At 42.8% G+C, this 22,201-nt stretch overlaps 1 protein-coding gene across 3 annotated transcripts in view; it reads right to left on the bottom strand.

Moving 5' to 3' along the window:
• Positions 1–22,201, bottom strand: part of ATG10 (autophagy related 10) — a 267,809-nt gene that overhangs the window by 68,202 nt on the left and 177,406 nt on the right. For all 3 annotated transcript variants that reach the window (XM_077288565.1, XM_077288573.1, XM_077288557.1), the window contains 2 exons: positions 21,468–21,603; positions 12,845–12,942 (listed from right to left, as the gene is read on the bottom strand). In XM_077288565.1, coding sequence (XP_077144680.1) covers positions 12,845–12,942; positions 21,468–21,603 — 234 coding nt within the window. The remainder of the gene's footprint in view (positions 1–12,844; positions 12,943–21,467; positions 21,604–22,201) is intronic.

Genomic DNA, 22,201 nt, shown 5'->3' with positions numbered 1-22,201 from the left:
CGCTCGTCCTGATCGCCCTGGTGGTCGTGGTGAGGGTTCGGTGACCCCTCACTAAGGGGGGGGTACTGTTGTGATTTTGCTTTTTGCTCCCTCTAGTGGTCATTAGTGATTTGACTCTGGAGCTTCTGTCTTTTCCTATATCCTCACCTGGGCCGTTAGTTCAGGGGCGTTGCTATATAAGCTCCCTGGACCTTCAGTTCAATGCCTGGCATCGTTGAAATCAGAGCTAATCTGTTGTGCTCTTGTCCTATGATCCTGGTTCCTGTATTTCAAGCTAAGTCTGCTTCCTTGCTTTTTGCTTTTGTTTTGTTTGGTATTTTTGTCCAGCTTGTTCCTATCTGTATCCTGATCTTTGCTGGAAGCTCTAGGGGGCTGGTGTTCTCCCCCCGGACCGTTAGACGGTTTGGGGGTTCTTGAATCTCCAGCGTGGATTTTTATAGGGTTTTTGTTGACCAGATAAGTTATCTTGCTATATTCTGCTATTAGTAAGCTGGCCTCTCTTTGCTGAACCTGGTTCATTTCTGTGTTTGTCATTTCCTCTTACCTCACCATTATTATTTGTGGGGGGCTTGTATCTTGCTTTGGGGTCACTTTCTCTGGAGGCAAGAGAGGTCTTTGTTTTCTTCTCCTAGGGGTAGTTAGATTCTCCGGCTGGCGCGAGTCATCTAGCGATCACCGTAGGCATGATCCCCGGCTACTTCTAGTGTTGGCGTTAGGAGTAGCTATTTGGTCAACCCAGTTACCACAGCCCTATGAGCTGGATTTTTGAATCTCGCAGACTTACACGTTCCTCTGAGACCCTGTCCACTGGGGTCATAACAGTCAAGCCCCTTCCAGTGTAGTCTGGTTTGTGGCACAGTGGGGCCACAAACCCCCCAAGCTCACGCCCACCAGTCAGGGCGGGAGCGTGACAACATGTTGGCATTCATGGTTCTCTCAGTGAACCGTAGGTCCTCAAAGTTGGCAGCACGCATGCAGCCCCAAAACATGACACTCCCACCACCATGCTTGTCTGTAGGCATGACACACTTGTCTTTGTACTCCTCACCTGGTTGCTGCCACACACGCTTGACACCATTTGAAACAAATAAGTTTATCTTGGCCTCATCAGACCACAGGACATGTTTCCAGTAAACCATGTCCTTAATCCTTAACTTTTTGCAGGCTTTCTTGTGCATCACCTTTAGAAGAGGATTCTTTCTTGGATGACAGCAATGCAGACCAATTTGATACAGTGCACGGCGTGTGGTCTGAGCACTGACAGGATCCAGACCCTCCTCCTGATTCCAGCACTGATCACCCACACTTAATTCACTGCTAAAATCCACTTTGCAAGCAACAGCACAAGGATAGATTTTTAGCTTCACTGATAGGGCTGTCTCAACATGATAGATGGCTAAAACTTTAATTGTGAAAACTAGCAACTTCAAAATATATTCATTATTAAAAATTATTTCTGTTCTCAAGAATGAAGAGATTTTTAATGCTATAGTTTATTGATGGTTGTCTATGTTGCCGATATTACGGTAATAGAGGAGACCAGTCTCCTAGGTAATGAGTGCAGCACTTGCAATCTCTTTGCTACAGAATTTGTGAGCGCTGTTCTGAAGCTGGTTGGGTCGCTGATTCAGCCAACATTAGCATCCATGATGAAGCAGAGGAAAAGCTGGCTCTGCTAGCAACTTTGGAGAATGTGAGCTGAGCCTGTTCAGGTCAGTTGTATTGTGGTGCTATTCAGGAGTGCACCGCTCTCAGCAAGCAAGTAACTTGAAAAAACCCTTTAAAGGTAATCTGTCACCCCAAAAATGTTATATGAGCTAAGGCCACGGCATCAGGGGCTTATTTACAGCATTTTGAAATGCTGTAGATAAGCCTCCAATGTAAACTGAAAGGTAAGAAAAACAGGTTAGATTATACTCACCCAGGGGCGGTCCCGCTGCGGTCCGGTCCGATGGGCGTCACGGTCCGGGGCCTCCCATCTTCATACGAGGACGTCCTCTTCTTGTCTCCCTGCCGCGGCTCCGGCGCAGGTGTACTTTGCCCTGTTGAGGGCAGAGCAAAGTACTGCAGAGAGTACTGCAGAGGTCAGAGGCCCAGCGCCTGCGCACTGCAGTACTTTGCTCTGCCCTCAACAGGGCAGACAAAGTACGCCTGCACCGGAGCAGGAAGACAAGAAGAGGATGTCATCGTATGAATATAGGAGGCGCCGGACCGGACTGCGACGCCCATCGGACCGGACCGCAGCGGGACCGCCCCTGGGTGAGTATAATATAACCTGTTTTTCTTACCTTTCAGGTTACATCGGGGGCTTATCTACAGCATTACAGAATGCTGTAGATAAGCCCCTGATGCCGGTGGCCTTAGCTCATATCCGATTTTTGGGGTGACAGATTCCCTTTAGGTTACAACTGCTGCTTATATAAGTTTATGACATGGGTAAGGGGAAGAGGAGGGAGCAGCTACACAAAAAAAAAAGAAAGTGACCAGCTGCTTACTCATTCTACCCCTTCTTTTTTGCATAGACTTTTATTGGCAGCTGATGTAACATGATAACTCAGTGAAACAGAATGTCGGTCTCATCTCTGCCTGTTCCATACCGATTTTATCAGGTAAATGCAGAGAGTGAGTAATCAATGCAGAAGGCTAGTTTGGAGAAGAGAAGTCTGTTAAGCGGACATGCAGGCATTTTTGTGTAATAAGATATATTACAAAGTACGGTACTTTTCTTCACTTGAACTATTAACATTTTGGAAGTTATGTTTTAGTTCCAGGCACTTTTTTATGTATATTCCCCATTAAATATAGGCGTACTATACAGACACCCTCTTACCATATTACAATTGAAACATATTTGTATTGTATATAACTGAACAACTATAAAAGTTCTTGCACTTTCCAACTTCAAAGAGATTGTATGTAAAGCATAGGGTATCATTTACAGATCGCTGGGGATAGGACTGCAGGGACCCTCAGAGATCCCAAGAACCGAGCTCTTAAGGGTATGTGCACACGCTGCGGATTTTGCTGCGGATCCGCAGCGGTTTCCCACGCATTTAGGGTATGTGCACACGTTGCGGATTTCTTGCAGAAAATTCCTGAAGAAAACCGGAAATTTTCTGCAAGAAATCCGCATTTTTTTTTTTGCGTTTTTTTTCCGGTTTTTTCGCGTTTTTTTAGCATTCTGCAAGCGTAATTAGCTTGCAGAATGCTAAAGTTTTCCCTGCGATCTGTAGCAGGTTGACTGACAGGTTGGTCACACTTGTCAAACATAGCGTTTGACAAGTGTGACCAACTTTTTACTATAGATGCTGCCTATGCAGCATCTATAGTAAAAGATAGAATGTTTAAAAATAATAAAAAAAATAAAAAAATGCTTATACTCACCCAGACATCTCACCGGCGTCCGTTCCGTATAGCTGGTCTGTGCGCACAGGACCTCCCGTGACGTCACGGTCACGTGAGCGGTCACATGACCGCTCACGACCAATCACAGGACAGTGACGTCATTCGGCGAGGTCCTTCAGCGCACACCAGGTACAGAAACCGAACGGCAGCGTGCGAGGAGGCGGCAAGACATCGAGGGTGAGTATAGGACTGTTTATTATTTTATTTCTTATTTTTTGACCACTTATATGGTGCCCAGTGCGTGGAGGAGAGTCTCCTCTCCTCCACCCTGGGTACCAACCGCATATAATCTGCTTACTTCCCGCATGGTGTGCACAGCCCCGTGCGGGAAGTAAGCAGATCAATGGACCCCTAGGTGTGCGGAATCCCTGCAATTCCGCATTTTTAATGAACATGTTGCTTTTTTTTCCGCTATGCGATTTTTTCGCGGAAAAAATAGCAACATTTGCACCAAAAATGCGGAATACCCTGTAAATAATAGGAGGCTTATGTAAGCGTTTTTTTCGCGTTTTTATCACGTTTTTATAGCGAAAAAACGCGAAAAAAACGCTAACAATCCTGAACGTGTGCACATGGCCTTACAGTACCATGTAAAGCTATGGGAAATGAAATCCGCAGTGCACATGCTGCGGAAAAAAAACAGGCGGAAACCAGCGGTTTATTTTCCGCAGCATGTCAATTCTTTGTGCGGAATCCGCAGCGGTTTTACACCTGCTCCAATAGAAAACTGCAGGTGTAAAACCGCAGCGGAAACCGCAATAGAAACAGCGATAAATCCGCAGGAAAAACAGCAGCGGTTTTGCCCTGCGGATTTATCAAATCCGCTGCGGAAAAATCCGCAGCCCTCACAGATACGTGTGCACATACCCTTAGAGTCCTGCCTGAAGAGACTAAAGGTACCGTCACACTCAGCAACTTTCCAACGAGAACAACAACGATCCGTAACGTTGCAGCGTCCTGGATAGCGATCTCGTTGTGTTTGACATGCAGCAGCGATCTGGATCCCGCTGTGCCATAGCTAGAAGTACAGAACTTTATTTTGTCGCCAGGTCGGCGTGTATCGTCATGTTTGACATCAAATGCAACGACGCCAGCAACGAGCATAGGGGGCGTCGCAGCGTCTCCTTCTAGCCAGTCGGTACACTCCGGCTGTTTGACATGGAGCTAACAACCAGCGAGAACGAGAAGTGAGTCGCCGTTACGTCACTGGATCGCTCCTGCATCGTTCTAGAGTTGCTGTGTTTGACGTCTCTACAGCGTCAAACGTCTCCTGTTTACCATGATGTTTCTACAAGTGTTAAACAAATACCCACAGAGCCTGGCAGAGATGTATGATAGCAGCTGTTTGCTGGTAATTGATTTTCTGCACTTTTAAACAGATTCAAATAAAGACGATACTGGAGGGTTGTACAATCTACCTACAGAACCTTTCATTTTTTGCTTAATAAATCTAAGTACAGTATATACTCATGCATAAGCTGAGTTTTTCAGCAAATTTTTTTGCTGAAAATGCCCCCTCGGCTTATACACGAGTCATTGTCCCAGAAGACGGCGGGGAGGGGTCCGGCGGAGCAGCGGGTGACAGGAGACAGAAGGTGGCTGCTGCGGCTAAAGCCTGTGCCCACTGCTAGAAAGAAATTAATATTCACTGTACTTGAAGGGAACATTCATTTCTCTTATAGCGTGCGCACAGTGTCAGTAGCAGTCGCCCAATTCAAAGCAGCTGCCGGGCTATCACTAGTGCCCGCTCATTAAGGTAATGAATCTTCACCTCTCTCTACTCCTATAGGCGTGGAGAGAGGTGAATATTCATTACCTTAATTAGCGGGGTCACGTGATTGCTCGGCCTCAGAAGCTTTTGGCAGCAGAACGGGATGCTGGGAGGGCACGCAGGGAAGGTAAGTAGGATTTTTTTTTATGCTTTTCTCATGGGTGCCATACATACAAGGATGCGGATGAGGAACCATGCATACAAGGATGAGAATAAGGAGACATGCAGACAAGGAGGGAGCTAAGGAGCCATGCAGACAAGGAGGGGGCTAAGGAGCCATGCAGACAAGGAGGGGGATAAGGAGCAATGCAGACAAGGATGAGAATAAGGAGCCATGCATACAAGGAGGGGGATGAGGAGCCATGCAGACAAGGATGGGGATAAGGATGAGAATTAGGAGCCATGCATACAAGGAAGCGAATAAGGAGTCATGCAGACAAGGATGGGAATAAGGTGCTATGCATACAAGGATGAGAATAAGGAGCCATGCAGACAAGGATGAGAATTAGGAGCCATGCATACAAGGAAGCGAATAAGGAGCCATGCAGACAAGGATGGGAATAAGGAGCCATGCATACAAGGATGGGAATAAGGAGCCATGCATACAAGGATGGGAATAAGGAGCCATGCATACAAGGATGGGAATAAGGAGCCATGCATACAAGGATGGGAATAAGGAGCCATGCATACAAGGATGGGAATAAGGAGCCATGCATACAAGGATGGGAATAAGGAGCCATGCATACAAGGAAGGGAATAAGGAGCCATGCAGACAAGGATGGGAATAAGGAGCCATGCATACGATGGGAATAAGGAGCCATGCATACAAGGAAGGGAATAAGGAGCCATGCAGACAAGGATGGGAATAAGGAGCCTTGCATACAAGGATGGGAATAAGGAGCCATGCATACAAGGATGGGAATAAGGAGCCATGCAGACAAGGATGGGAATAAGGAGCCATGCAGACAAGGATGGGAATAAGGAGCCATGCAGACAAGGATGGGAATAAGGAGCCATGCAGACAAGGATGGGAATAAGGAGCCATGCAGACGAGGATGGGAATAAGGAGCCATGCATACAAGGATGGGAATAAGGAGCCATGCAGACAAGGATGAGAATAAGGAGCTATGCATACAAGGATGGGGATAAGGAGCCATGCATACAAGGAAGGGAATAAGGAGCCATGCATACAAGGATGGGTATTAGGGGACAATGCATACAAGGATGGGTATTAGGGGACAATGCATACCCGGCTTATACTCGAATCAATAAGCTTTCCCAGTATTTTGAGGCAAAATTAGGTGCCACAGCTTATACATGAGTATATACAGTACATGAAGGTATATACTTATAGAGTCTATTAAAGTCAGCAAGGAAGACAAAGTAACTGTACAAGCAATCACAGTGATGGCAGGTTGGAACTTCCCCTGTATTTGTGGATAGCTCTTCACCTACCAATCATGTGATATTGTATTTGCCCAGACGTTTGTGGTTTTCCCCAGCAAAACCACTCTTTGAAAGGGTTGCTGATCATCTGAACGTCTGGGTGGCCGCACTCTGGTGAGACAACTATTGTAGGTGGAATCTTCCAATGTCTAAAAAGTCTTTTCTATCTTTTCCGTGTACCTCCTGCCAAAAAATATATATTAGTTCTCATTAATCCTTATCGTAACATAGCAACAGTGGACTTTAAGTCCACCTAGTTCAACCCATAGCCTAACCTAACATGCCCTAACATGTTGATCCAAAGGAAGGCAAAAAAAACCCATGTGGCAAAGAGTAAGCTCCACATTGGGGAAAAAAATTCCTTCCCGACTCCACATACGGCAATCAGACTAGTTCCCTGGATCAACACCCTAACAAGGAATCTAGTATATATACCCTGTAACATTATACTTTTCAAGAAAGGCATCCAGTCCCCTCTTAAATTTAAGTAATGAATCACTCATTACAACATCATACGGCACAGAGTTCCATAGTCTCACTGCTCTTACAGTACAGAATCCGCTGTCACGGGAGACCTAGGCAGGAAAGAGCTAATAACCCGGGCCCCTGCGATTTCCCTCAGACTAGGGAAACCCTGACTGTCCCTCTCCCAGAGTTTACACTGATGGTGTGCATGTCTGGGCCTCCACCCTCGCCTTATCTCCTGTTTCAACCCTAGGCTGAAACTACCTCCCACCACCCAGTGAAGACCACACTCCAATACCCACAGTTAGCACAGACAAGGATAACGGAAAAATAAGCACCACGGCGCAGTCACTCAGGAATACACTAAAAATGCAAAGGGCAAAACAAATACAAATATAGGAAGGAGCAATTAAGACAAAGGGAAATACACCACCAGCAACGATACTCCAACTACTAGCTCACCACTCCAGACCGAGATAACAACGCACAAGACAGAAGCTATAATCGGCGACGCCCAATGTTCAGAAGAACTATTTAAAGGCAGTGGGCATGGCCCAGCTTCCAATCCGAGCACCAGGTAAATTAACCCCGGACCAGCTAGATAAAATCTAGCCGACGCCAATGAGCGCATAGTGGTCAAAAGCGGAATTACAGCTGTCTGTCGAACGACCTGGTCTGAACAGCGTCCGACATGACATCCGCGTCTGTTATTATGCTTAAACCTTCTTTTCTCCAGACGTAGAGGATGCCCCCTTGTCCCTGTCTCAGGTCTATGATTAAAAAGATCATTAGAAAGGTTTTTGGACTGTCCCCTCATATATTAATACATTAAAATAAGATCACCCCTTAGCCTTCGTTTTTCCAAACTAAATAGCCCCAAGTGTAATAACCTATCTTGGTATTGCAGACCCCCCAGTCGTCTAATAACCTTGGTCGTTCTTCTCTGCACCCGCTCTAGTTCAGCTATGTCTTTCTTATACACCGGAGACCAGAACTGTACACAGTATTCTAAGAGTGGTCGAACTAGTGAATTGTATAGAGGTAAAATTATGTTCTCCTCATGAGCATCTATGCCTTTTTTAATGCATCCCATTATTTTATTTGCCTTTGTAGCAGCTGCCTGAAACTGGCCACTAAATGTGAGTTTGTCGTCCACCCAAACACCCAGGTCTTTTTCATTGACGGTTTTGCCCTATATGCACATAATTATACATCTTATTTGCTCTACCCAAGTGCATGACCTTACATTTATCCCCATTAAAGCTCATTTGCCATTTATCAGCCCAAGCTTCTAGTTTACATAAATCATCTTGTAATAAAAAATTGTCCTCCTCTGTATTAAATTACTCTGCAGAGTTTAGTTTTATCTGCAAATATTGAAATTCTGCTCTGTATGCCCCCTACAAGGTCATCAATAAATATGTTAAAAAGAAGAGGGCCCAATACTGACCCCTGTGGTACCCCACTGCTAACCGCGACCCAGTCCGAGTGTGCTCCATTAATAACCACCCTTTGTTTCCTATCCCTGAGCCAGCTCTTAACCCACTTACACATATTTTCCCCTATCCCCATTATTCTCATTTTATGTATCAACCTTTTGTGTGGCACCGTATCAAAAGCTTTTGAAAAGTCCATATACACTACGTCCACTGCGTTCCCTTGGTCCAGTCCGAAACTTACCTCTTCATAGAAATTGATCAGATTTGTCTGACAGGAACGGTCCCTAGTAAACCCATGCTGATATTGGGTCATGAGGTTATTCCTCTTCAGATACTCCAGTATAGCATCCCTTAGAATACCCTCCAGGAGTTCAGTTTTTTGTCCCCATTTTGAATATTGGCACCACACTTGCTATACGCCAGTCCTGTGTTACAGACCCTGTTATTATGGACTCTTTAAAGATTAAAAATAATGGTCTATCAATGACTGTACTTAATTCCTGCAGTACTCGGGGGTGTATCCCATCCGGGCCTGGAGATTTGTAAATTTTAGTGATTTTTAGACGCTGTCGTACTTCCTGCTGGGTTAAGCAGGTGACACTTAATGGGGAATTTTTGTCATCACTGATCATATTGTCATATCGAGTGGAATAAATGGATGGCTGCTGGAAACCATGATCTGACACCAACTGGACGAATGAAGAGGCCCACAATCACCCAAGTTTGTGAGTGGATGAAAACCTCATGGCAGTCCGTTAAGGATAAAACCATTGTGAAGTCCTTCAAAAAATGTGGCATCAGCAATGCCTTAGATAGCTCTGAAGATGACATCCTCTATGAACAGAGTGAAGACAGTGATACTAGTGATTCTGAGGAACCGAGCTTCCTAGATATGGACAGTAGTGATGAGGAGGAGTTCTTGGGGTTCCCTGATGACTGAAGAGTTTCTGTACTTAAACCAGTAATGGTTGTTAATGTTGCTGCTGAGTTATGTTTACATTTCCATTGGTGAAATATTATGTTATTTATGTTATTAAATATTTTACCCCGTTATTTGCTTAAAAACATTTTTTTTCCTACTTTCAACCTCTAAAACTTAGGTGCGTCTTATGGTCCGGTGCGTCTTATAGTCCAAAAAATACGGTACTTCCTTTAATTCTCTAAATGCTTTATTTTTATAACTTATTGCGCCCCTTACAGCTCTATTTAGCCATACTGGTTTCCTCCTATTTCTAGTATGTTTATTCCCATGCGGTATATACTGTGCACAGGTCCTATCCAGGATGCTAATAAACGTCTCCCATTTTCTTTGTGTATTTTTATGTCTCAGGATATCGTCCCATTTAATTGCACCAAGATCCTCTCTCATCTGTTGGAAATTTGCCTTCCTGAAGTTTAGTGTCCTTGTAACCCCTCTACTACACATCTTATTAAAGGTTACATGAAAACTTATTATTTTGTGATCACTATTCCCCAAGTGACCCCCAACCCTTATATTTGCTATGTGGTCTGGCCTGTTGGTTAATATTAGGTCTAGCAGTGCCCCCCTTCTTGTTGGGGCCTGAACCAGTTGTGAAAGGTAATTGTGTCTCATAGTTGTCAAAAACCGATTACCTTTACTGGAACTGCAGGTTTCTGTTCCCCAATCTATTTCAGGGTAGTTGAATTCCCCCGTAATAATGACTTCTCCTTGAGTCGCAGCTTCATCTATTCGCTTTACGAGGATATTCTCTGTTGCTTCCATTATAACAAACCCCTATCAGTAATTTATTATTTTTTCCCCCTCCCCTTATCTCCACCCACAGGGACTCTACATTTTCATTAGATTCACCTATATTATCAGCCAGGATGGGTTTTACGGATGATTTTACATACAGACACACCCCACCCCCTCGCTTATCTGTACGGTCATTTCTGAACAGACTATAGCCCTGCAAGTTAACAGCCCAGTCATGGCTCTCGTCCAGCCATATCTCAGATATCCCCACCATGTCATAATTATGCTCCAACATTAATTCTAATTCGTCCATTTTGTTGGCGAGGCTTCTGGCATTAGTATACATACATTTTATGTATCTCTCTGTATCTCTATTCTTTCTTAAATTACTAACTGTTCTAACCCCACCCCCCATGCCACCGCCACCCCCAACTTCCTTATTTGTGCCCAGGTCTCTATCTGCACTATCTTCCCCTCCTATAAAATGAATTCCCTCCCCCCCCAATCCCTAGTTTAAACACTCCTCCAACCTTCTAGCCATTTTCTCCCCCAGCACAGCTGCACCTTCCCCATTGAGGTGCAGCCCGTCCCTAGCGTAGAGCCTGTAGCCAACTGAGAAGTCGGCCCAGTTCTGCAGGAACCCAAACCCCTCCTTCCTACACCAATTCTTGAGCCACTTATTAACCTCCCTAATCTCCCGTTACTTCTCTGGTGGGCATGTGGTACAGGCAGTATTTCGGAAAATACCACGTTGGAGGTCCTTGCTTTCAGCTTGCAGCCTAATTCCCTGAAATCATCTTTAAGGACCTTCCACCTACCTCTATCTTTGTCATTTGTGCCAATGTGCACCATGACCGCTGGGTCCTCATCAGCCCCTCCCAGTAATCTGTCCACCCGATCAGCGATGTGTCAGACTCGAGCGCCAGGTAGGCAGCACATCGTTCGACGATCCCTGTCTTTGTGACAGATTGCCCTATCTGTTCCCCTAATAATTGAGTCCCCCACTACCAGCACCTGTCTGGCCTGCCCTGCTCTCCTATTTCCCTCCTTACTGTAGCAGTCACTCCTCCGGCTTTCAGAGGACATGCCTGGCTGCAGCAGTGCTACCCCTGTACTGGCACCCCCCTCATCTGCCAACTTAGCAAACTTATTGGGGTGTGCCAGATCAGGACTAGCCTCCCTGGCACTCTTCCCTCTACCCGGCCTTCTAACTGTCACCCAGCTTGCTGCTTCACTGTCCTGCAGCTCCATCCTACCATCCCCCCTCATCTATCCCATTGAGCATCTGCTCAGTGAGCAGAAGACTCCTTTCCCTATTGTCAATGGATCACAGTGTTGCCAGCTGCACATTTAGATTCAGAATCTGGGCTTCCAAATGCACAACGTTCTCACATCACACACAGCAGTATGCACCCTCGACCGGCTGCTCAAGGATTGCATACATGTGGCAAGATGTACACTGGATGGCACTAACAATAGTGGAGCACATTTCCTAATGGGGATTGCACCAGACAGAAACGTTAAATAAAAAATAAATGCAAAGTATCAATAAAATACAGATAGCAATTCAGTAATTCCTCTCTTTGAAACTCCCTTAATCCAAAGTCACTGAATCACAAGTCACACTTACCGCCGTTCACACTTACGCTCAGGTCACACTCGCTAAGCTGTAGATTTTATGAGATTTTTTTATTTTTTTTTTATTTTTTCCCCTCAGCAGCACTCATGAGATGTGCAGCATCTGGAAAAACGGATACTGGAAGCCTGTGCTAGCATTTCTTCTACAGTGTTGCTATCAGTGTGTCAAGAGTGGGAGAAGAGGGTTGCATTGACAATCCAACACAATGGGCAGCACTTTGAACACATTTTATAAGTGGTCACAAACTTGTAAATAACTCCTGAAAGAATAAAGTTATGTTAAAACCAAGCAAACCATTGTTTTTCTTGTGAAATTCTAAATAAGTTTGATGTGTCACATGACCCTTTTCCCATTGTGAAAAATAAAGTTGGATCCAAGATGGCAGACTTCAAAATGGCCGCCATCGTCACCACCCATCCTGAAAGGTTTCCCCCTCCCATATACTAATGTGCAATAAACAGGAAGTTGATATCACCAACCATTCCCATTTTATTTAGGTGTATCCGTATAAATGGCCCACCCTGTACACACATATATATATATATATATATATATATATAGTATTAAAAACATGCATTGGATATATAGAAAATAAGTAGTAGCTGCTGAATACGCTGTGCAATGTTGTTCGTTGATAACGTTTTAAGTTAGAACATTACTACATTTCAAAGGTCAATGGAGTATACAGTTTATGTGCAAAAAGGTGTGCAAGAACTTGATAAATTGGTAAGATAAGGCATTAATATACCTCCCTATGGCACAAGCCTATAATATTTGACCTTTTGCAGATATTTCCTGTGTGACATTTACAAGTCTGACAATTGCTCCAGAGCAGCACCACTCTTCAGTTTGATGCTAGAGAGCAACTGAGAAAATGTTGACAGTCACTTATTAACCCTTGGTAGAGAGCCTATTTACCCCCTTACAATGCACCACACAGAGAGAAAACCTGTCAGTCCTACCTGCTGAGTGATAGTTTCCCATGGTCCATGTAGAAGCCGAGGTTTATAGCTGTCATGGACCCTGTCCCATATTGCATCTAGCGTTAGGGGTGCTCCATCTGTAGAGACAACAGCAAAACATGAAACATCATAGGAAAAATAGGAGGGAACATGGAGCAACCATACAGGAAACCTGGAGTCTTTTTTGTTGGGTCTGTGCAAGTGGTAATGTGTGTAAAAAATGCTCACGTGGTCTTGTCATTGAGAAAAATACAATAAGGAAAGGAGGAGACATCAAACATACACCACGAATAGAGGAAAAGAAACTTTACTAATACTAGTTACTTCAGAGAAAAAAAGGCCGCTACACTTACACTGATCGCTTGGGGTAAATATATGTATACGCAGAACATTTTTGTCAGCCCACATATTAGACATCCTATCTATGGGTAGCAGCACATGGTACGGACCACATAGACCTCACTCTGGAGACATTTCTGCTCACGGTTTTTTTCTTTTTCCTGTATGGTATATCTGGCATCTGTGCATTTTAATGTTTTTATACAAGTTTTTGGTTTATCAATAAAGTTCAATTATTTAATTCATGTTGCTACTGGAGGATCCCTTTCTTGTGTAGGTTGCCTTTTATACCAGTTATTCCAGCAATTATTGAAAGCTTCTCTTACTTTACATTATGTAGCAGCGACATATCACACAAAAAACATTCCTGTCTATTATGCTAGCATCAAAATACCACACAATAGTATAAAATGAAAATACAGGAACTATTCTTAGCATGGCATGTTTTGGTCTGTGAGACTAAACTAGAAATGTCCAGGGGTGACTCATGCAAACATGAAAGGAATATACAAATGTCATGCAAACTGTGACCTTGTCAGATCAAACCCATAGTCGAAGAGCAACAGTCATACCAATGTACAGACGGGGCTCAGTTACAGATTGTGTATTAATAATTTTGTTAATATGAAGATTTGCATTGGTGATACCATAGATGATACATGCAGTAACTACCGATAAGGAAGGTGAGCACAGGTGAATAGTAAGGCTACTTTCACACTAGCGTCGTGCACTGCACGTCGCTATGCGTCGTTTTGTAGAAAAAACGCATCCTGCAAGAGTGCTTGCAGGATGCGTTTTTTCTCCATAGACTTGCATTAGCGACGCAGTGCGACACATTGCCACACGTCGCAACAGTCGTGCGACGGTTGCGTCGTGTTGCGTCGGACCGTTGCCACAAAAAAAGTTACATGTAAAGTTTTTTTGTGCTTCGTGACCGTCTTTTCCGACCGCGCATGCGCGGCCGGAACTCCGCCCCCGCCTCCCCGCACATCACAATGGGGCAGCGGATGCGTTGTAAAACTGCATCCGCTGCCACCGTTGTGCGGCGCTTTCACAGTTTGCGTCGGTGCGCCGCAACGGCGCATTGCGACGTGCAGTGCACGACGCTAGTGTGAAAGTAGCCTAAGTCATCTTGAGTGCCAGCAAAAAGATACATCACAACAGAGCAGCTACACATACATAAAAAGCTGGACATCCGTCAAAGATTGAGAAACAAAAATGTATTGTAAGTACTATAATAGAAAAACATCTTAAAACTGCCATAAGGTAAGTGGCTCACCTCAAGAGAATATATGGGCCAAGAAGCTTATGCATCCTAATACCAGTTTTGTGAAGAAGTCACCCCAGGTGTACCCACCATTCCAAGTCGCCTTACTCAGGGTCTGTGGTGGTGTACCTTAGCCAGATACATGTTATCACGTAACTGATTTGATTCAGGCCAAATTATACGAGCACCTGTAATAACAAGACGCTGGAAGGAGCTCGCTGCAAATGTTCCATGTCAATGAAACTACACTTGGTGGATTCTTTGGCCTCCAGATGTCTATAATTAAATATATGTGCAAACATTAATGTTGTGAAGCTTCCACTGGGAGTCTCGCTTGCCACAATGGCAAGGTGTGAGCTGGAAAGAATCAAACTTGCTCAGCTGTACCAGCAAGCAGCAAACAGACAATTGCTGCAGTGCACAGTAAGGGGAGCTGTTGGCACGCCAGAAAGACACGGCGCTTCTTCCCCTCATCTATATGATTCAGGCCTAGATACAAGCAGTCATGTTTCAACACCTCCGACTCCCAGATGCTGACAAGCTAAACAAGTTGTTTTGTCTCTGGGAGCTTTTCTGTGGTGATTAACTGCTTACAATGAATACTAATTAAATGAAGGACTCCCAGGTTCATGTAATTTGGGTTTTAAAGCTTTCGGGGGCTTTTTCAAATTTTTTAAATTATTTATTCAGAGTCTTCAAAAATGTCTAAATTATACAGAAGCTGTTTTATATTTTGCTGCCGATGCACACAAATTGGTGTTTATTTTTACAGCTTCTGTCGGTCAAACGTGTGTGATTTTAGGTCATGGTTTGAATATTTGATTCTACGGTTTGGAATAATTTTTCCTAATTTTTACAGCCCGATTGAGATAGAAACCACAAAAGGGAAAATAAAATAGCTGCTATTAAAACATACGATTCCTACAGGTTACACCGGGAAAATATTAAAACAATTTCTAGCTGTAGAACTGGAAAACGAGCACTTGTGATAAGCTTGGATGTTATTTGCCTTTTTTTTTGCATCTTTAGTGTCTGTCTTTTCGGAAGCAGATAAATACACAATAATAGATAGGAAAGTCTGTCTAAGATAAAAAAAAAAAATACTAAGCTTATGAAAGACAAGTCGGGGTGTTTTTGCTGTGTAAGTATCAGTGTATCTTTATTGTGGAGGTATAAAGAAGCCCTGCATTTTATGACACAGAAATAGTTAAATTGGACACAAAATGATTTATTCTGACCACAAATAAAAGAGCACTTTTCCATATAGGCTAAGTGACAACATAAATTACCATCATGAGCAATAATGAGTTTTATGCTTTGCCCACTGTTGGACAAAACATACTGTGCACGCGCGAGAGGACATTTCAATGCGCAGGCGCAGGAAAACAACGCCAAAGCAGTAAAGAAGAAAAATAAATGCGTAGAGCAAGGCAGGAGGTGGGGAGAGATGGCAAATAGGCCTTGCCCATCAGACCGGGGTAAATTACATAGGACAACGGAGAGAAGAGATTACAAAGGTACTTTCTCAGCAAAGGTGGGAAATCAGTTGATATGAAAGGTACTGCGGTAATGCAGAGCTCACGTTAAATTGAACGATATTTTATCTCATATCGGAAAAAAAGGGGTGACAGATTCCCTTTAACTTTAACTGCCATCCCTTAATTATATTTCGAACTGAGGAAAGGGCAACTTCAAAACGCTTTGCTATCTTCTTCTAGCCTTCTCCTGCCTTGTAGTCCCCTCATTTTCATTTTCAGAGTGATAAGCAGCTGCTTAGAAGAACTTATGGCTGCTGTTTTTTGGCACAAGGTTAGAGAAGGCTGGGTTTTTATAAAGCTGGAAAATTTGCATCACTTTGCCTTTCCTAACAATGATAGTAAACAAGTTATAACCCTAACAGGCTAATTAAGGTCTGAAAACTTGGTCAAAGTTATCTAAGCACACATATCTCCAAGGGTGCCCAAACTTTTGCATCAGCTCATTTTCCTTTTTGCAATTATTAAAATGTAAAAGATGAAAATATAATTTTTTTTGCCTAAAATACAAAGGAAATGTGTCCTCTTTAACTTTGGCTCTTTTAGAGATCATTTCATCTTCAACTTGCTTAACTGTTCACAATAACAGTAATTTGGACCTGAGGTTCCCAAACCTTTACATGCCGTTGTATACATAAGATAGCGGATACACAGTCTTATGAACGTTTCCTTTACCACTAAGCATTTTCCACAGTTTCCTTCCTTTACTCTTTCTCCAGGTCCTCTGTTTCCACTGTTTCTTACTACTTCACCACAATCTAGCTTTAACTTTAACCCCTTAGTGACGGAGCCAAATTTTTAAAATCTGACCAGTGTCACTTTATGTGGTAATAACTCTGCAATGCTTCAACAAATCCCAGTGATTTTGAGACTGTTTTTTCGTGACACATCATACTTTATGATAATGGTAAATTTAGGTCAATATGTTTTGTGTTTATTTATAAAAAATATCAAACATTTGAGAAAAATGTTAAAAAAGTAGCAATTTTCAAAATTTTAATGATTATCCCTTTAATCCAGATAGTCATACCACAGCAATCCATTAATAAATAACATTTCCCACGGGTCGGCTTTACATCAGCACCATTTGTAAAATGTTATTTTATTTTGTTAGCATTTTAGGAGGTTTAAAAATGTAGCACCAATTTTTCCATTTTTTCAAGGAAATTTACAAAAAAAAATTTTTTAGGGACTTATCCATGTTTGAAGTGCCTTTAGGGGTCTCATATATTAGGAAACCCCCAAACATGATACCATTTTAAAAACAGCACCCCTAGACATATTGAAAACTGCTGTCAGGTAGTTTATTAACCCTTCAGGTGCATTACAGGAATAAATGCAAAGTGGCATGACAGAAATGAAAATGTGTATTTTTACCACCTAAATGCCGCTAACTTCTGAACAGATTACTACAGCCGACAGACTCTAAGGCCGCTATTTGGTCGTGAATTGCCATGGCAAACATCAGGACCACAAAATCATGATCTGAGGGCACCAAATGGGATAAAAAGGAAGCCCCCACACTCTGTTAACCATTTATAATGATGTAGTAACTATTGACAGCAGCATCTAATGGGTTAAACAGATTTGGACGGTGCAAACACTGATCGTGGCCGATGCAGTAAGTTGTCAGCTATAGTGGAAATCCGACAGCTGCTGGATTGTCACCTGTATGGGGAGACTATTCTATTATATCTCAGGTCAGTTAAAAGACGTATTGGCTGTCATTAAGGGGTTAAAGTCCTGCTTAACAAGAGTCCTTTAGGGTATGTGCACACGTATTTTTTAGGTCTGCGGATTTTTCCGCAGCTGTTTTGATAAATCTGCAGGTAAAAAGCACTGCGGATTACCTGCGGAATTATTGTAGATTTACCGCGGATTTCCTGCGGCTTTTGTGCGGATTCCACCTGCGGTTTTACACCTGCGGATTCCTATTATGGAACAGGTGTAAACCGCTGCGGAATCCGCACATAGAATTGACATGCTGCGGAATAAACAACGCAGCGTTTCCGCGCGTTTTTTTCCGCAGCATGTGCACTGTAGATTTTGTTTTCCATAGATTTACATGGTACTGTAAACGCATAGAAAACTGATGCGGACACGCAGCGGCGGATCCGCAGCAAAATCCGCAACGTGTGCACATTGCCTTACTCGTTACACGGTTCTGCATCTTCTTTCCCCTTCGGATACCAGTATGGCTGGACTTAGCTTCCAGCCACTTGATGCTCTGAAACTACTGCCCTGGACAACCTATACCTCTCTCATACTCAGTCCTGTCCAGGCCCGTTACCTTGTGGGCTGCCACCTCTAGGCCTTAGATCATTCTGTATCCTAGTCACTTCTGCTAAGGATCTCAATATCTCTTTTCTTCGGTCTCCTCTCACTTAGGGTCACCCCAGAATGCGGCAATGCTCACCTTGGACCTTCAGGTTCACTTGCTATGCACTCCAGGCCCTATCTGACAGGAAATTGCCAATTTCCCTATAACTCAACACCTCCCATTCTGGGCTAGTCCCAACCATTAGCTCTCACTATCCCTATCGTCAAACTGCACACACTATCAGTATTGCTAACACCTTTAATGCACATTACAAGTCACACTATACATCACAGTTCACATTGCATCACATAACATTTTACAACAATCAACTTGTTTCTTCAAGAGGGAAACATGGGCAGCATGACCATATACTAACAGCTGCATGAACTAAGGGAGGGTTACTTGAGAAGGCAATTTTATTCTACTGTGAAACTGCCCGGGCCCCCTACTTTATAAGAAAAAATCATGGCATCCCATAACACAGTAACAATTGTACTGCAGTGATGGCAGCCCTGGGTGTGGGTGCCCCCTGTGTCTCCATTTTGTTCCTTTATCACCCACGTCTGCAAGCAGGAGGTGTTGGATGAAGCACACTTGTTTATGGCACTAAAGATGTAAAGAAAGCCAAATGCAGATAATATATCCATGTTGGTATACCCATGGAATACCCCTTTAAAGGCAGCATATCAGTCACTTTAGGGTCATCTTACAAATTAAATTAATGGGTATGTCAATTACCGCAAATATAGATTAAAATACGCCTTCCCGCCTGCAAATGGACATTCCTTTGCAAAGAAAATCGCTTTTAATCTTTTAGTAAAGGAGTGCGTAAATGCAACAAGGGCGGACCGATTCCTAGCCCATGCATGGATTATATGCATTATTAGGCGCTACTGACAACACTGGCATATTTACTTGGCACTCAAGGTAGATGAAATGAAATAAATTATTTAATATGCATATTCCTCGCCAACCATTACACCGATGCCTCTGACCTGTGCCAGTCGTTGCACTGGTTGCCCATCTGCTACACAGCTCAATATAAACATCTCACTCTCACCCAAAAAGCGCTCCATGCTTCAACACCACATCTTCTCCCTCGCCGCAGTCTACAACCCTACCCGTGCCCTCCACTCTGCTAATGACCCAAGATTAACATCCTCAATAATCCAAACCTTACTCTCCCGTCTCCAGGACTTCTTGCATGCTGCGCCAATTCTTTGGAATGCACTTCGATTAATACCTACAGTTTTAAGCGTGCCTTAAAACCACATTTCTTCAGGCTCAACATATTTATCTAACTATCCCTCTTTTGCCCATTTAAAACGTACTTCAAAACCAGGACCCTCATATTACCTGCTCTCATACCCTTCATACAATTAATATCCCTCTGTGTCTGTACTTTTACACATACTGGTTGGTTACTCGTTCATGCAGCATTACATGAACACTGTATTTATTATACTGATGGCAGGACCGTACAATGCAACCAACTGTTACCATCCACCTTTCGTGTCTTCCCTATTTCCTCATAGATAGTAAGCTTGCGAGCAGGGCCCTCACTCCTCCTGGTATCTGCTGATTTATGCGATTATTGTTATTCTGTAATGTATTTTATTGTCTGTACAAGTCCCCTGTATTGTACAATGCTGAGTAATATGTTGGCGCTATCAAAAATAAAATTATTATTTATTATTACTATTATTATTAATATGCAATCCAACAATAAAGGTTCACAAACATTTCGGTCTACATTAACCTTCCTAAGTGTGCCTATTTTCCATTTGAAAAGATATCAGACTGCATTTTATCCCCTGGGTAAGCTAGGAACAGCTGAATGCAGTGTCCACCGCTGGTTCAGACGCTAGTGGCATAGTGTCACAAAACATACATCAATCAAGTGAAGAATGATGCAGAAAATTGGTGCAATAGTGTGGAATTGGACCAACCTCGGTGCATTTGCAGCCTCAAAGATTTAAAGTTTATTTTCTCAATGACGGAATATTCATTTATACCCAGGAATGCAAGTTGGAACTTTTTACTCCCCAATCCAGCAATATAATTAGTGTGATGACCCTACAATATATCTCCTTCCCTTTTAGGTTCTATCACATTACTATAACTTCTAATCATATTTACTGCATTGAGTGAGACATGGGACGACACTTTAGAAAAAGCAATTTATCACTTAGTTTTTATTTCCATGAGAACTGCATATGATAAGCCTCTTTGTGCCTCCGGGAGCTCTCATCTAAAAGACGGTCATCTTTTGTATCGTGTCACACAACTCCTGCCAGCAGAAAGTTAAGACTTTGAAAAGAACAGTAACTATAGCATTATAATGCCAAAGGAGGTAATCTGAATAGTGATGGCGACCTGCACTGTCATTGAAAGCAAGCTGCTTTTTAAGGGCAAGTACTTGGGAATGTATTACTAGGATATAGCATATGGCTGCTGGAAAAAGGTGATGTTTGTAACCTGAATAAGAAGGATTCTGAAAGGAGTGTTTTACTGATGTATCATTGCGCTTTACGTAATTGCCTGAAAACTAATCAGCTAAAATATGAACGCCAGTCGAAAAATTACATTTTACCCTGGACAGTCTAATTCTTCCCCATCATAATGCCGAAATGTCCCACTACCCAAGACCAACCCGAAACTTAGAAGCAAACATCCAAGTTTCTTATTCAATAAAAGCAAATAGAGATCTCTAATGAATGTAGAAAAAATGTTAGGAAACCACATAATACTTCATTACACAATGAATAAGGTTCAGATGGAAAAAAACGTATCATCACAAACTACTAATTATAACCTTTCCTCAAACAGGTACCGTATTTTTCGGACTATAAGATGCACTGGACCATAAGACGCACCCAAATTTTCAGCAGGAAAATTGGGAAAAAAACTAATGTGTCAAATGGGGGTCCGTCTTACAGTCCTGAATTTAGCTTACTCGGGGGGAGGATCAGCAGTGCTGGTGAAATACAGGGGGTGTTTGGTGGTCTGGCGATATGACCCAGACTGGTGCGCAGGTTCAGCGGTGAGGGGGGCTACGGCAACATTTTGGGGGAAAAAAGAGCATCTTATAGTCCGAAAAATACGGTAAATATCCTATATATTTAGTGATCCACTGCTTCATTACTAGTGTTGATAGCTTACCCAAGAAGCTTGCTCTAAAGTACAGCACCGGGGCCTGATAGCTTATGGAGTACAGAACATGATATTCATAGTGGATCACTTCTGACTGCAGAGCTCCCTGTGGTAGAACACCATTATCTTCTTCTTCATGACTATCCTAAAAAGCACAAAGAACAAGAAATTTGATATGTTGAGCATTCACAGACTGTTTATTTCATTTCATTGTCAACTTAAATTATTATTCTACATATTTTCTCCATATAGAGTTAATAATAATGTGTATTTTCTAAACTACGCCTTTGATTTTAAAGAGTAGTTCAGGATTTTTTTTCATAAATCAACAGTACCCATGAAAATAGCACAATTGGTACGATAACTTAACAGGGATATCGACTTCTATCTCCTCCAGGACTGATTATTCATAGTCAAAATTCACAATTCAAGGGTAAAACCTGTCTTCAGTGACTTCTGATTTTCCCATTGCTGAGATAGGAGAGGACTGTTGGTGCTCATTAAGTTCTATGGAGAACTGTAGCTGTTTCAGGAGAACTTGCAGTAGAATGTCTGTGTCCTCCTCTCCCTTACAGAGAACTTTAAAAACATCAACTGCCATCTCCTATATTAGTAATTGGAAAGTTTGTCTTCACAGAATACAGATTTTACCTGAGAATTGAGAGTGAATGATCAGTTCAGGAGGAGAAAGAAGCAGATATCTCTGATAAAATATGTTGTCAAGTTGCTTATTTTCATGTGTA

The sequence above is a fragment of the Ranitomeya variabilis genome, chromosome 1 (genome assembly GCF_051348905.1).
Source record: "Ranitomeya variabilis isolate aRanVar5 chromosome 1, aRanVar5.hap1, whole genome shotgun sequence".
NCBI lineage: Eukaryota > Metazoa > Chordata > Amphibia > Anura > Dendrobatidae > Ranitomeya > Ranitomeya variabilis.
This window is presented reverse-complemented; position numbering and strand designations above follow the sequence as displayed.